At 52.1% G+C, this 11,323-nt stretch overlaps 2 protein-coding genes across 3 annotated transcripts; one reads left to right on the plus strand and one right to left on the minus strand.

Annotated features, from left to right (window-relative positions):
- Positions 1 to 240: 240 nt before the first annotated feature.
- Positions 241 to 5,961, minus strand: trappc1 (trafficking protein particle complex subunit 1). 2 transcript variants are annotated; one of them, XM_084549203.1, is made up of 6 exons: positions 5,905 to 5,961; positions 5,425 to 5,523; positions 1,038 to 1,108; positions 797 to 935; positions 463 to 602; positions 241 to 378 (listed from the first exon to the last, which is right to left on the minus strand). In XM_084549203.1, the coding sequence occupies exons 2-5, from the start codon at positions 5,521 to 5,523 to the stop codon at positions 474 to 476; spliced, it is 438 nt and encodes a 145-aa protein (XP_084405329.1). In that variant the 5' UTR covers positions 5,905 to 5,961; the 3' UTR covers positions 241 to 378; positions 463 to 473. The 2 variants fall into 2 exon arrangements, with proteins under 2 accessions (XP_084405329.1, XP_084405328.1); XM_084549202.1 differs by having other exon boundaries at positions 241 to 602; positions 5,905 to 5,960.
- Positions 5,962 to 6,162: 201 nt separating this feature from the next.
- psmb6 (proteasome 20S subunit beta 6) lies at positions 6,163 to 10,925 on the plus strand. Its single transcript, XM_084549080.1, has 7 exons — positions 6,163 to 6,298; positions 6,894 to 6,961; positions 9,340 to 9,405; positions 10,106 to 10,171; positions 10,267 to 10,396; positions 10,486 to 10,630; positions 10,753 to 10,925. Exons 1-7 carry the CDS (start codon positions 6,200 to 6,202, stop codon positions 10,878 to 10,880), a joined length of 702 nt encoding a protein of 233 aa, XP_084405206.1. The 5' UTR covers positions 6,163 to 6,199; the 3' UTR covers positions 10,881 to 10,925.
- The last annotated feature ends 398 nt before the right edge of the window (positions 10,926 to 11,323 follow it).

Raw genomic sequence — 11,323 nt, forward strand, 5'->3', positions numbered from 1 at the left:
GTACATGTTGTCATGGTGACAGCTGCTGTGAACATGTGTCAGGGATTAGAATAATCCAGCTGTTAATCAGACATGACCTCATCTATTGATCAGCTGACAGACAGACAGACGGAGGACGCTCATGTCCCTGATGATCATTATTTAATCATCATCATCATCATCATCATCATCCTCATCATCTTCGTCCTGATGAAGGACTGAACATTAACTCTGCTGCAGTCAGAGGACGGTCACACGTCAGACATTTCACATCAGTTTAATTCATGAAGATACAAAACCACAATAAATACAATCAGAGTTTAACTGATCAGCTGTTGGATCAGCTGGTGATCAGCTGGTGATCAGCTGGAGGATCAGCTGGAGGATCAGCTGGAGGATCAGCTGTTGGACCAGCTGTTGGACCAGCTGATGGACCAGCTGATGGACCAGCTGTTGGACCAGCTGATGGACCAGCTGATGGACCAGCTGACTGCTCAGGCGGCTCTGGGGCTGTAGTACGGCAGCGCTCTGACGAAGGCGTCCAGTCGGCTGCTGAACAGTTCACTGTCCAGACTCTGAGTGGACACACACACGGGGTTCTTCACGATCAGCTCCACGTACAGCTGAGAGACAGAGACAGAGACACACACACACACACACACGCACACGCACACGCACACACACACACACACACGTCAACGTGAAGCCCTTCACAATAAAAGCCCTCACTGGACAGGAATGAATAATCTGAGGAGACGACAGAACAACAACAGATGAATGTGGTCCCTGTCTTTAGAGGACAGACAGTGTGTCTCACGTTGCTGTAGATGTGCTGCAGAGTGTCTCTGGCGTTGGACACGGACAGGTCGGTGTTCATGATGAACTTCAGTCCACTCGGAGTCTCGTAGTAATGGAGACGGTACCTGCTGGTCTGGAAGGACAGGAAGCCCTCCTTCCTGAGGACAGACGCTGCTAAGGACCATGGACAGAGACACAGACAGCTGGACACAGAGACAGACAGAGACAGACAGAGACAGACAGGCTGACGTGAAGGATACATGTCCAGAGGAGACATCTTGCTGACGAACGAGCGGATGGAGAACAACATCCCGTACATCAGCTTAAACTCCTGCAGAGACAGAGACAGAGACACAGAGAGACAGAGACAGAGAGACAGAGAGACAGAGACAGACACAGAGACAGAGACACAGAGAGACAGAGACAGAGAGACAGAGACACAGAGAGACAGACACAGAGACACAGAGAGAGACAGAGACAGAGAGACAGAGACACAGAGAGACAGAGAGACAGAGACAGAGACACAGAGACAGAGAGACAGAGACAGAGACAGAGACAGAGACAGACACAGACACAGAGACAGAGAGACAGACAGAGAGACAGAGACAGAGAGACAGACAGAGAGACAGAGACACAGAGACACAGAGACAGAGAGACAGACACAGAGACAGAGAGACAGAGACACAGAGAGACAGAGACAGAGACACAGAGACAGAGACAGAGACAGAGCCACAGAGACACAGAGAGACAGAGATAGAGACAGAGACACAGAGAGACAGAGACAGAGACAGAGACACAGATGTTTATTATGTTTGTCGTCTCGTGTGTCGTCTTGTCTTGTGTCGTCTCGTCTTGTGTTGTCTCGTGTGTTGTTGTGTATTGTTGTCTCGTGTGTCGTCTCGTGTGTTGTCTCGTGTGTCGTCTTGTGTTGTCTCGTGTGTTGTCTCGTGTGTTGTCTCGTGTGTCGTCTTGTGTTGTCTCGTGTGTCGTCTTGTGTTGTCTCGTGTGTTGTCTCGTGTGTTGTCTCGTGTGTCGTCTTGTGTTGTCTCGTGTGTTGTCTCGTGTGTCGTCTTGTGTTGTCTCGTGTGTTGTCTCGTGTGTCGTCTTGTGTTGTCTCGTGTGTTGTTGTGTATTGTCGTCTCGTGTGTCGTCTCGTGTGTTGTTGTGTATTGTCGTCTCGTGTGTCGTCTCGTGTGTTGTTGTGTATTGTCGTCTCGTGTGTTGTCTCGTGTGTCGTCTTGTGTTGTCTCGTGTGTTGTCTCGTGTGTCGTCTTGTGTTGTCTCGTGTGTTGTCTCGTGTGTCGTCTTGTGTTGTCTCGTGTGTTGTCTCGTGTGTCGTCTCGTGTGTCGTCTCGTGTGTCGTCTTGTGTTGTCTCGTGTGTTGTTGTGTATTGTTGTCTCGTGTGTCGTCTCGTGTGTCGTCTCGTCGTGTGTCGTCTCGTCGTGTGTAGTCTCGTGTGTTGTCTCGTGTGTCGTCTTGTGTTGTCTCGTGTGTTGTCTCGTGTGTTGTCTCGTGTGTTGTTGTGTATTGTTGTCTCGTGTGTTGTCTCGTGTGTTGTCTCGTGTGTTGTTGTGTATTGTTGTCTCGTGTGTCGTCTCGTGTGTTGTCTCGTGTGTTGTCTCGTGTGTCGTCTTGTGTTGTCTCGTGTGTTGTCTCGTGTGTTGTCTCGTGTGTTGTTGTGTATTGTTGTCTCGTGTGTTGTCTCGTGTGTTGTCTCGTGTGTTGTTGTGTATTGTTGTCTCGTGTGTTGTCTCGTGTGTCGTCTCGTGTGTCGTCTCGTCGTGTGTAGTCTCGTGTGTCGTCTCGTGTGTCGTCTCGTGTGTCGTCTTGTGTTGTCTCGTGTGTTGTTGTGTATTGTTGTCTCGTGTGTCGTCTCGTGTGTCGTCTCGTCGTGTGTCGTCTCGTCGTGTGTAGTCTCGTGTGTTGTCTCGTCGTGTGTCGTCTCGTCGTGTGTAGTCTCGTGTGTTGTCTCGTCGTGTGTCGTCTCGTCGTGTGTAGTCTCGTGTGTTGTCTCGTGTGTCGTCTTGTGTTGTCTCGTGTGTTGTCTCTTGTGTTGTCTCGTGTGTTGTCTCGTGTGTTGTCTCGTGTGTTGTCTCGTGTGTCGTCTTGTGTTGTCTCGTGTGTTGTTGTGTATTGTTGTCTCGTGTGTTGTCTCGTGTGTCGTCTTGTGTTGTCTCGTGTGTTGTCTCGTGTGTCGTCTCGTGTGTCGTCTCGTGTGTCGTCTTGTGTTGTCTCGTGTGTTGTTGTGTATTGTTGTCTCGTGTGTAGTCTCGTGTGTTGTCTCGTGTGTTGTCTCGTGTGTTGTCTCGTGTGTCGTCTTGTGTTGTCTCGTGTGTTGTTGTGTATTGTTGTCTCGTGTGTTGTCTCGTGTGTCGTCTTGTGTTGTCTCGTGTGTTGTCTCGTGTGTCGTCTCGTGTGTCGTCTTGTGTTGTCTCGTGTGTCGTCTCGTGTGTCGTCTCGTGTGTTGTCTCGTGTGTTGTCTCGTGTGTCGTCTCGTGTGTAGTCTCGTGTGTTGTCTCGTGTGTTGTTGTCTCGTGTGTTGTCTCGTGTGTTGTCTCGTGTGTTGTCTCGTGTGTCGTCTTGTGTGTTGTCTCGTGTGTTGTTGTGTATTGTTGTCTCGTGTGTTGTCTCGTGTGTCGTCTTGTGTTGTCTCGTGTGTTGTCTCGTGTGTTGTCTCGTGTGTCGTCTTGTGTTGTCTCGTGTGTCGTCTCGTGTGTCGTCTCGTGTGTTGTCTCGTGTGTTGTCTCGTGTGTTGTCTCGTGTGTAGTCTCGTGTGTCGTCTTGTGTGTCGTCTTGTGTTGTCTCGTGTGTTGTTGTGTATTGTTGTCTCGTGTGTTGTCTCGTGTGTCGTCTTGTGTTGTCTCGTGTGTCGTCTCGTGTGTCGTCTCGTGTGTTGTCTCGTGTGTTGTCTCGTGTGTAGTCTCGTGTGTCGTCTTGTGTGTCGTCTTGTGTTGTCTCGTGTGTTGTTGTGTATTGTTGTCTCGTGTGTTGTCTCGTGTGTTGTCTCGTGTGTCGTCTTGTGTTGTCTCGTGTGTCGTCTCGTGTGTTGTCTCGTGTGTTGTCTCGTGTGTTGTCTCGTGTGTAGTCTCGTGTGTCGTCTTGTGTGTCGTCTTGTGTTGTCTCGTGTGTTGTTGTGTATTGTTGTCTCGTGTGTCGTCTCGTGTGTCGTCTCGTGTGTCGTCTCGTGTGTCGTCTCGTCGTGTGTTGTCTCGTGTGTCGTCTCGTGTGTAGTCTCGTGTGTTGTCTCGTGTGTTGTTGTGTATTGTTGTCTCGTGTGTCGTCTCGTCGTGTGTTGTCTCGTGTGTTGTTGTGTATTGTTGTCTCGTGTGTCGTCTCGTGTGTCGTCTCGTGTGTCGTCTTGTGTTGTCTCGTGTGTCGTCTCGTGTGTCGTCTTGTGTTGTCTCGTGTGTTCTCTCGTGTGTCGTCTCGTCGTGTGTTGTCTCGTGTGTTGTTGTGTGTTGTCTCGTGTGTTGTTGTGTATTGTTGTCTCGTGTGTTGTCTCGTGTGTCGTCTCGTGTGTCGTCTCGTGTGTCGTCTCGTGTGTCGTCTTGTGTTGTCTCGTGTGTCGTCTCGTGTGTCGTCTCGTGTGTCGTCTTGTGTTGTCTCGTGTGTCGTCTCGTGTGTCGTCTCGTGTGTTGTCTCGTGTGTTGTTGTGTGTTGTCTCGTGTGTTGTTGTGTATTGTTGTCTCGTGTGTTGTCTCGTGTGTCGTCTCGTGTGTTGTCTCGTGTGTTGTTGTGTATTGTTGTCTCGTGTGTTGTCTCGTGTGTCGTCTCGTGTGTTGTCTCGTGTGTCGTCTCGTGTGTCGTCTTGTGTTGTCTCGTGTGTCGTCTCGTGTGTCGTCTCGTGTGTTGTCTCGTGTGTTGTTGTGTGTTGTCTCGTGTGTTGTTGTGTATTGTTGTCTCGTGTGTTGTCTCGTGTGTCGTCTCGTGTGTTGTCTCGTGTGTTGTTGTGTATTGTTGTCTCGTGTGTTGTCTCGTGTGTCGTCTCGTGTGTCGTCTCGTGTGTTGTTGTGTATTGTTGTCTCGTGTGTTGTCTCGTGTGTCGTCTCGTGTGTTGTCTCGTGTGTTGTTGTGTATTGTTGTCTCGTGTGTTGTCTCGTGTGTCGTCTCGTGTGTTGTCTCGTGTGTTGTTGTGTATTGTTGTCTCGTGTGTTGTTGTATATTGTTGTCTCGTGTGTTGTCTCGTGTGTCGTCTCGTGTGTTGTCTCGTGTGTTGTTGTGTATTGTTGTCTCGTGTGTTGTTGTATATTGTTGTCTCGTGTGTTGTCTCGTGTGTTGTCTCGTGTGTTGTTGTGTATTGTTGTCTCGTGTGTCGTCTCGTGTGTCGTCTCGTGTGTCGTCTTGTGTTGTCTCGTGTGTTGTTGTGTATTGTTGTCTCGTGTGTCCTCTCGTGTGTCGTCTCGTGTGTTGTCTCGTGTGTTGTTGTGTATTGTAGTCTCGTGTGTTGTCTCGTGTGTCGTCTTGTGTTGTCTCGTGTGTTGTTGTGTATTGTTGTCTCGTGTGTTGTCTCGTGTGTTGTCTCGTGTGTCGTCTCGTGTGTTGTCTCGTGTGTTGTTGTGTATTGTCGTCTCGTGTGTTGTCTCGTGTGTCGTCTCGTCGTGTGTCCTCTCGTGTGTCGTCTCGTGTGTCGTCTCGTGTGTCGTCACCTCCTCCTTTGAGATCCCCGCCTGCTTCTTCCGGTTCCACTCGTTGTAGTAGAGACAGTTTCCGTTGCGGTCAAAGATGTAGAGGTTATGAACGGTCATCTGGAACAAACACGTCCATCATCATGAACCCAGTCAGTCTACCAGTAACCACCGAGTGTTTCAGGGTTACGACGAATTAAAGATCATTTCTTCTAGAATCTAAAAGTGTTGACTTCATTTACATTAACGTATTTATTGTTTCTGTATCCAGCTTTAAACGTGGAGATTAAAATGAGTCTTTTTTTGAATGGAGTCCGGTTGAGGCGACACTGGGCCGTCAGAGAACGAGCTGATAACCGATTAAAACACTTATTTAAACTCAATTATATTTGGACGCGTCGAACATTAATGAAGTAAATCTACGAATATGCATCAATAATTTAATAATACGACGTTAAAACAAAGAATAACGGGTAATTTAAAACCCGCAGCAGTGTTTACCTTCTCTTCCGGTTTCTCGCAGGACCCCTCTGTGCACAGCTGTCCGCTAACGTGCCTGAACAAAACTCTATGGCGTAGTTTTAGAAAGTTTCTGAATAACGGAAGTCCAGATGCTGAAATATACAGTTTAATATAATGAAGCGGTGTGTTTGTGATTTAGTGTGTTTGCCAGACGCGACTCTAACTGCGCTGATGAAATAAAAACACAGCGGGAGTTACGGACTCCTCCTCCTCCTCCTCCTCCTCCTCCTCCTCTTCCTCCTCTCTCGTGTCCAGTTTTACAAATAGAGACAAGATGGCGGCAGCAGCGTCAATGATGCCCTACTTCAGCCAGCAGATTTCTTCTAAAACCGACCTGGTCCCGGACTGGACCAGCCAGGAAGTCAGCACCGGGGTGAGTCCATGCACCGTGGGACCGGAGCCGACCGAACCAGGTCCAGTTCTGTCCCAGAGGAGCGGTTTTAATCCGCATTCAGTGGCTCAATGAGACAGCAGTTCTTTAGGCTAATGTTAGCAGCTAATGTTAGCAGCTAATGTTAGCCTTCATTCAGTTTGTTATACTCACTCTGGTGTTCGGACTGAAATGAGTCCAGACCGACTTGGACCGGTTGTGGTCCCGGTGAGACGTCTGAGACATAAACGGGTCAAACAGAGACTTCTGAGTCATTCAGGTGAAGCGGGTTAGTTAGCTAACCGCTAACTGCTAACTGCTAACTGCTAGCTGCTGCTAATGGTTCCGTTATCGGACACACTAAAGATGCTCGTAGCGGGTTGTCTTCTGTCCTTATTGTCTTTCACCTCCTTCTGCTAAACTATTAAATAACAAGGTCACCGAGTAAAGACGAACTATAACGGAACCACACGAAGAGAACCGGAGCTAGTTAAACTGACGCTGTGTCCGATAATGGACGCATGGCTGATGTGTTGTTAGTTGACCGTCTAAAGGTAATCTGTGTGTGTGTGTGTGTGTGTGTGTGTGTGTGTGTCAGACCACCATCATGGCTGTGGAGTATGATGGAGGAGTGGTGATAGGAGCTGACTCACGCACAACCACAGGGTAAGAGACCACGGAGAGGACGGACTGGAAGACATCACTATGTCCACCTGACTGTCTGTCTGTCCACCTGACTGTTTACCTGTCTGACTGTCCCCCTGTCTGACTGTCCCCCTGTCTGACTGACTGACTGTTTACCTGTCTGTCTGTCTCTCTGTCTGTCTGTCTGTCCACCTGTCTGTTTACCTGTCCGTCCACCTGTCTGTTTACCTGTCTGTCCACCTGTCTGTCTGTCCACCTGTCTGTCTGTCCACCTCTCTGACTGACTGACTGTTTACCTGTCTGTCTGTCTCTCTGTCTGTCTGTCTGTCCACCTGTCTGTTTACCTGTCCGTCCACCTGTCTGTTTACCTGTCTGTCCACCTGACTGACTGTCCACCTGTCTGTCTGTCCACCTCTCTGACTGACTGACTGTTTACCTGTCTGTCTGTCTGTCTGTCTGTCTCTCTGTCTGTCCGTCCACCTGTCTGTTTACCTGTCTGTCCCCTGTCCCCCTGTCTCTCTGACTGTCCCCCTCTCTGACTATCCACCTGTCCCCTCTCTGACTGTCCCCCTCTCTGACTATCCACCTGTCCCCTCTCTGTCTGTCCCCTCTCTGACTATCCCCCTATCCCCCTGTCTGACTGTCCCCTCTCTGACTGTCCCCCTGTCCCCCTCTCTGACTGTCCCCCTCTCTGACTGTCCCCCTGTCCCCCTGTCTGTCTGTCCCCTCTCTGACTGTCCCCCTGTCTGTCTGTCCACCTGTCTGACTGTCCCCTCTCTGACTGTCCCCCTCTCTGACTGTCCCCCTCTCTGACTATCCCCCTGTCCCCTCTCTGACTGTCCCCCTGTCTCTCTGTCTGTCCCCTCTCTGACTGTCCCCTCTCTGACTGTCCCCCTGTCCCCCTCTCTGACTGTCCCCCTCTCTGACTGTCCCCCTCTCTGACTGTCCCCTGTCCCCCTCTCTGTCTGTCCCCTCTCTGACTGTCCCCCTGTCCCCCTCTCTGTCTGTCCCCCTGTCCCCCTGTCTGTCTGTCCACCTCTCTGACTATCCCCCTGTCCACCTGTCTGACTGTCCACCTGTCCACCTCTCTGACTATCCCCCTGTCCACCTGTCTGACTGTCCACCTGTCCCCTCTCTGACTGTCCCCCTGTCCCCCTCTCTGTCTGTCCCCCTGTCTGTCTGTCTGTCCACCTCTCTGACTATCCCCCTGTCCACCTGTCTGACTGTCCACCTGTCCCCTCTCTGACTGTCCCCTGTCCCCCTCTCTGACTGACTGACTGTTTACCTGTCTGTCTGTCCACCTCTCTGACTATCCCCCTGTCCCCCTCTCTGTCTGTCCCCCTCTCTGACTGTCCCCCTGTCCCCCTGTCTGTCTGTCCCCCTCTCTGACTGTCCCCCTGTCCCCCTGTCTGTCTGTCCCCTCTCTGACTGTCCCCCTGTCCCCCTGTCTGACTGTCCACCTGTCCCCTCTCTGACTGTCCCCTGTCCCCCTGTCTGTCTGTCCCCCTCTCTGTCTGTCCCCCTGTCTGTCTGTCTGTCCACCTCTCTGACTATCCCCCTGTCCACCTGTCTGACTGTCCACCTGTCCCCTCTCTGACTGTCCCCTGTCCCCCTCTCTGACTGACTGACTGTTTACCTGTCTGTCTGTCCACCTCTCTGACTATCCCCCTGTCCCCCTCTCTGTCTGTCCCCCTCTCTGACTGTCCCCCTGTCCCCCTGTCTGTCTGTCCCCCTCTCTGACTGTCCCCCTGTCCACCTGTCTGACTGTCCACCTGTCCCCTCTCTGACTGTCCCCTGTCCCCCTCTCTGACTGACTGACTGTTTACCTGTCTGTCTGTCCACCTCTCTGACTATCCCCCTGTCCCCCTCTCTGTCTGTCCCCCTCTCTGACTGTCCCCCTGTCCCCCTGTCTGTCTGTCCCCCTCTCTGACTGTCCCCCTGTCCCCCTGTCTGTCTGTCCCCTCTCTGACTGTCCCCCTGTCCACCTGTCTGACTGTCCACCTGTCCCCTCTCTGACTGTCCCCCTGTCCCCCTCTCTGACTGACTGACTGTTTACCTGTCTGTCTGTCCACCTCTCTGACTATCCCCCTGTCCCCCTCTCTGTCTGTCCCCCTCTCTGACTGTCCCCCTGTCCCCCTGTCTGTCTGTCCCCTCTCTGACTATCCCCCTATCCCCCTGTCTGACTGTCCCCTCTCTGACTGTCCCCTGTCCCCCTCTCTGTCTGCCCCCTCTCTGACTGTTCCCCTGTCCCCCTCTCTGTCTGTCCCCCTCTCTGTCTGTCCACCTGTCTGACTGTCCACCTGTCCCCTCTCTGTCTGACCCCTGTCCCCCTGTCTGTCTGTCCCCCTCTCTGACTGTCCCCTCTCTGACTGTCCCCTGTCCCCCTGTCTGTCCCTCAGGGCTTACATCGCCAACAGAGTCACAGACAAACTGACTCGGATCCACGACAGGATCTTCTGCTGCAGGTCAGTGTCCTCACTTCCTGTTAGACACAGGGTCTCATGGTGCGTTCGAGCGCCCATCCAAACCAGTGGGACGTGGGACATATCCCGCCTCCAACTAGGAACAGAGCACTGGAACCTCCTACCGGGGAACTCGGGGGAGCTCGACCTGCCCCGACCTGGCCAAAGTGAAGTCGGAGGATAATGGCGGCGCCCTGGAGTCTCACGTCGTTTATATAGTGCGCTCAAACTCTTGATTCAGTATTGATGGACATGACATCAGGACAATTTAGTCATAAACATGCAGTTGGTTTACTGTCACACAGTTTTGTAGCGTTTACTAGGGGAAGGGGTACGACGTCACGTAGCTGTGCAGATGATAACGTTTGTATGTGACCTTTAGATGATGTTGGACGTTTCAGAGCAACGGCGGAGGCTGCAGTGCATAATTACTCATCCACAGTTTGGCCTCTTCCATCTCGTTAGTGTACGTAAGTAGACTGGTTACTGGCAGTCAAAATGCCTCTTCACAAACAAAGCCAGCATCAGTTTAGAGCGGCGGTCGTCATGGTTACTGTTTACGGTCCACTTCAACTGCCTCCAACGCTCAGAAGTAGGAGCTAGTACATTTCAGGTAGGATAAGTCCCACTGGTTTGGATGGGCACTCGAACGCACCATCAGTCATGATGAAGGTGGTGATGATGATGATGAAGGTGTTCCCAGGTCTGGATCAGCTGCTGACACTCAGGCTATAGCTGAAGTCGTCTCCTACCAGCTGGGCTTCCACAGGTGAGTCATGGTTTGATTGACAGCCCCTGAGTCCAGTCACCTGTGGTCCGTACTCACCTGTGTGTTTGTCCCTCCCCCTACCTGTCCCCCCCCAGCATTGAGCTGGACGAGCCCCCCCTGGTGGAGACGGCTGCTAACCTGTTCAGAGCTAGCTGCTACCGCTACAGAGAGGAGCTGAGTGCTGGGATCCTGGTGGCAGGGTGGGACCGGAGGAAGGGGGGACAGGTAGGACGCACACCTGGACGTACCTGTACAGGTGAGCTGGTTAAAAACATCGTTAGTGACACCCCTGTCTGTCTGTCTGTCTGTCCCAGGTGTTCTGCGTTCCTATTGGGGGGATGCTGGTGAGGCAGCCGGTGGCCGTGGGCGGCAGCGGCAGCAGCTACATCTACGGCTTCATGGACTCCAACTACAAACCAGGGATGAGCAAAGACCAGTGTCTGGAGCTGACTGCTGCAGGTACGCGCTGCTGCAAGGCATGCTGCAAGGCATGCTGCAAGGCATGCTGGGAGCTGGAGGCCGCCCTCAGCTCTCTAGCTCTGTCCTCATGCTTGTCTCTCTGTCCCCTCTGTGTGTCTCAGCCCTGTCCCTGGCCATGGAGAGGGACGGCTCCAGCGGCGGCGTGGTGAGGCTGGCGTCCATCTCGGAGGCGGGCGTGGAGCGGCGGGTCATCCTGGGCGACCAGCTGCCCAAGTTCTCCACCCACTGAACCTGTTCACCTGTCTGTTGTCAATAAAGTTCTCCACCCACTGAACCTGTTCACCTGTCTGTTGTCAATAAAGTTTCATACCTCTGGTTGTGACTGAGCTGGTGTAGTTCCCTCACTGAGCAGCAGGTGGAGACAGACACCTGGAGACAGACGCCTGGAGACAGACGCCTGGAGACAGACGCCTGGAGACTGTCCTGTGTCCACTTTAATCAGCTGGTAGATAGATGGAGCTGGTGTCCTCATGTTCCCTGATAATGTGAAGAGTAGTGGTTCTAGCACAGAACCCTGAGGAACTCCTTGAGGAACGTTAGTATAAGAACCATAGTCTGACAGGATTCAAAGCTTTAGTCACATGTTCTGGTTCTACAGCCGCTGGTGAACATGATGGAACCACCTGTCCTAGAGGACGTTCATTCACTAAAGTCAAATGTCAACTGTCTGTC

This window comes from Chelon labrosus, assembly GCF_963514085.1.
Source record: "Chelon labrosus genome assembly, chromosome: 1".
Lineage (NCBI taxonomy): Eukaryota > Metazoa > Chordata > Actinopteri > Mugiliformes > Mugilidae > Chelon > Chelon labrosus.

Excerpts from the sequence above, each read along its gene's own strand:
- trappc1 (XM_084549203.1), bottom strand. The coding sequence starts at position 5,523 with ATGACCGTTCATAACCTCTACATCTTTGACCGCAACGGAAACTGTCTC. Across the intron at positions 1,109-5,424 it reads CGGGGATCTCAAAGGAGGAG|GAGTTTAAGCTGATGTACGG; the intron begins GTGACGACACAC and ends CTGTCTCTGCAG. Across the intron at positions 603-796 it reads TGCAGCACATCTACAGCAAC|CTGTACGTGGAGCTGATCGT; the intron begins GTGAGACACACT and ends TCTGTCTCTCAG.
- psmb6 (XM_084549080.1), top strand. The coding sequence starts at position 6,200 with ATGGCGGCAGCAGCGTCAATGATGCCCTACTTCAGCCAGCAGATTTCT. Across the intron at positions 10,172-10,266 it reads TACCAGCTGGGCTTCCACAG|CATTGAGCTGGACGAGCCCC; the intron begins GTGAGTCATGGT and ends GTCCCCCCCCAG. Across the intron at positions 10,631-10,752 it reads TCTGGAGCTGACTGCTGCAG|CCCTGTCCCTGGCCATGGAG; the intron begins GTACGCGCTGCT and ends TGTGTGTCTCAG.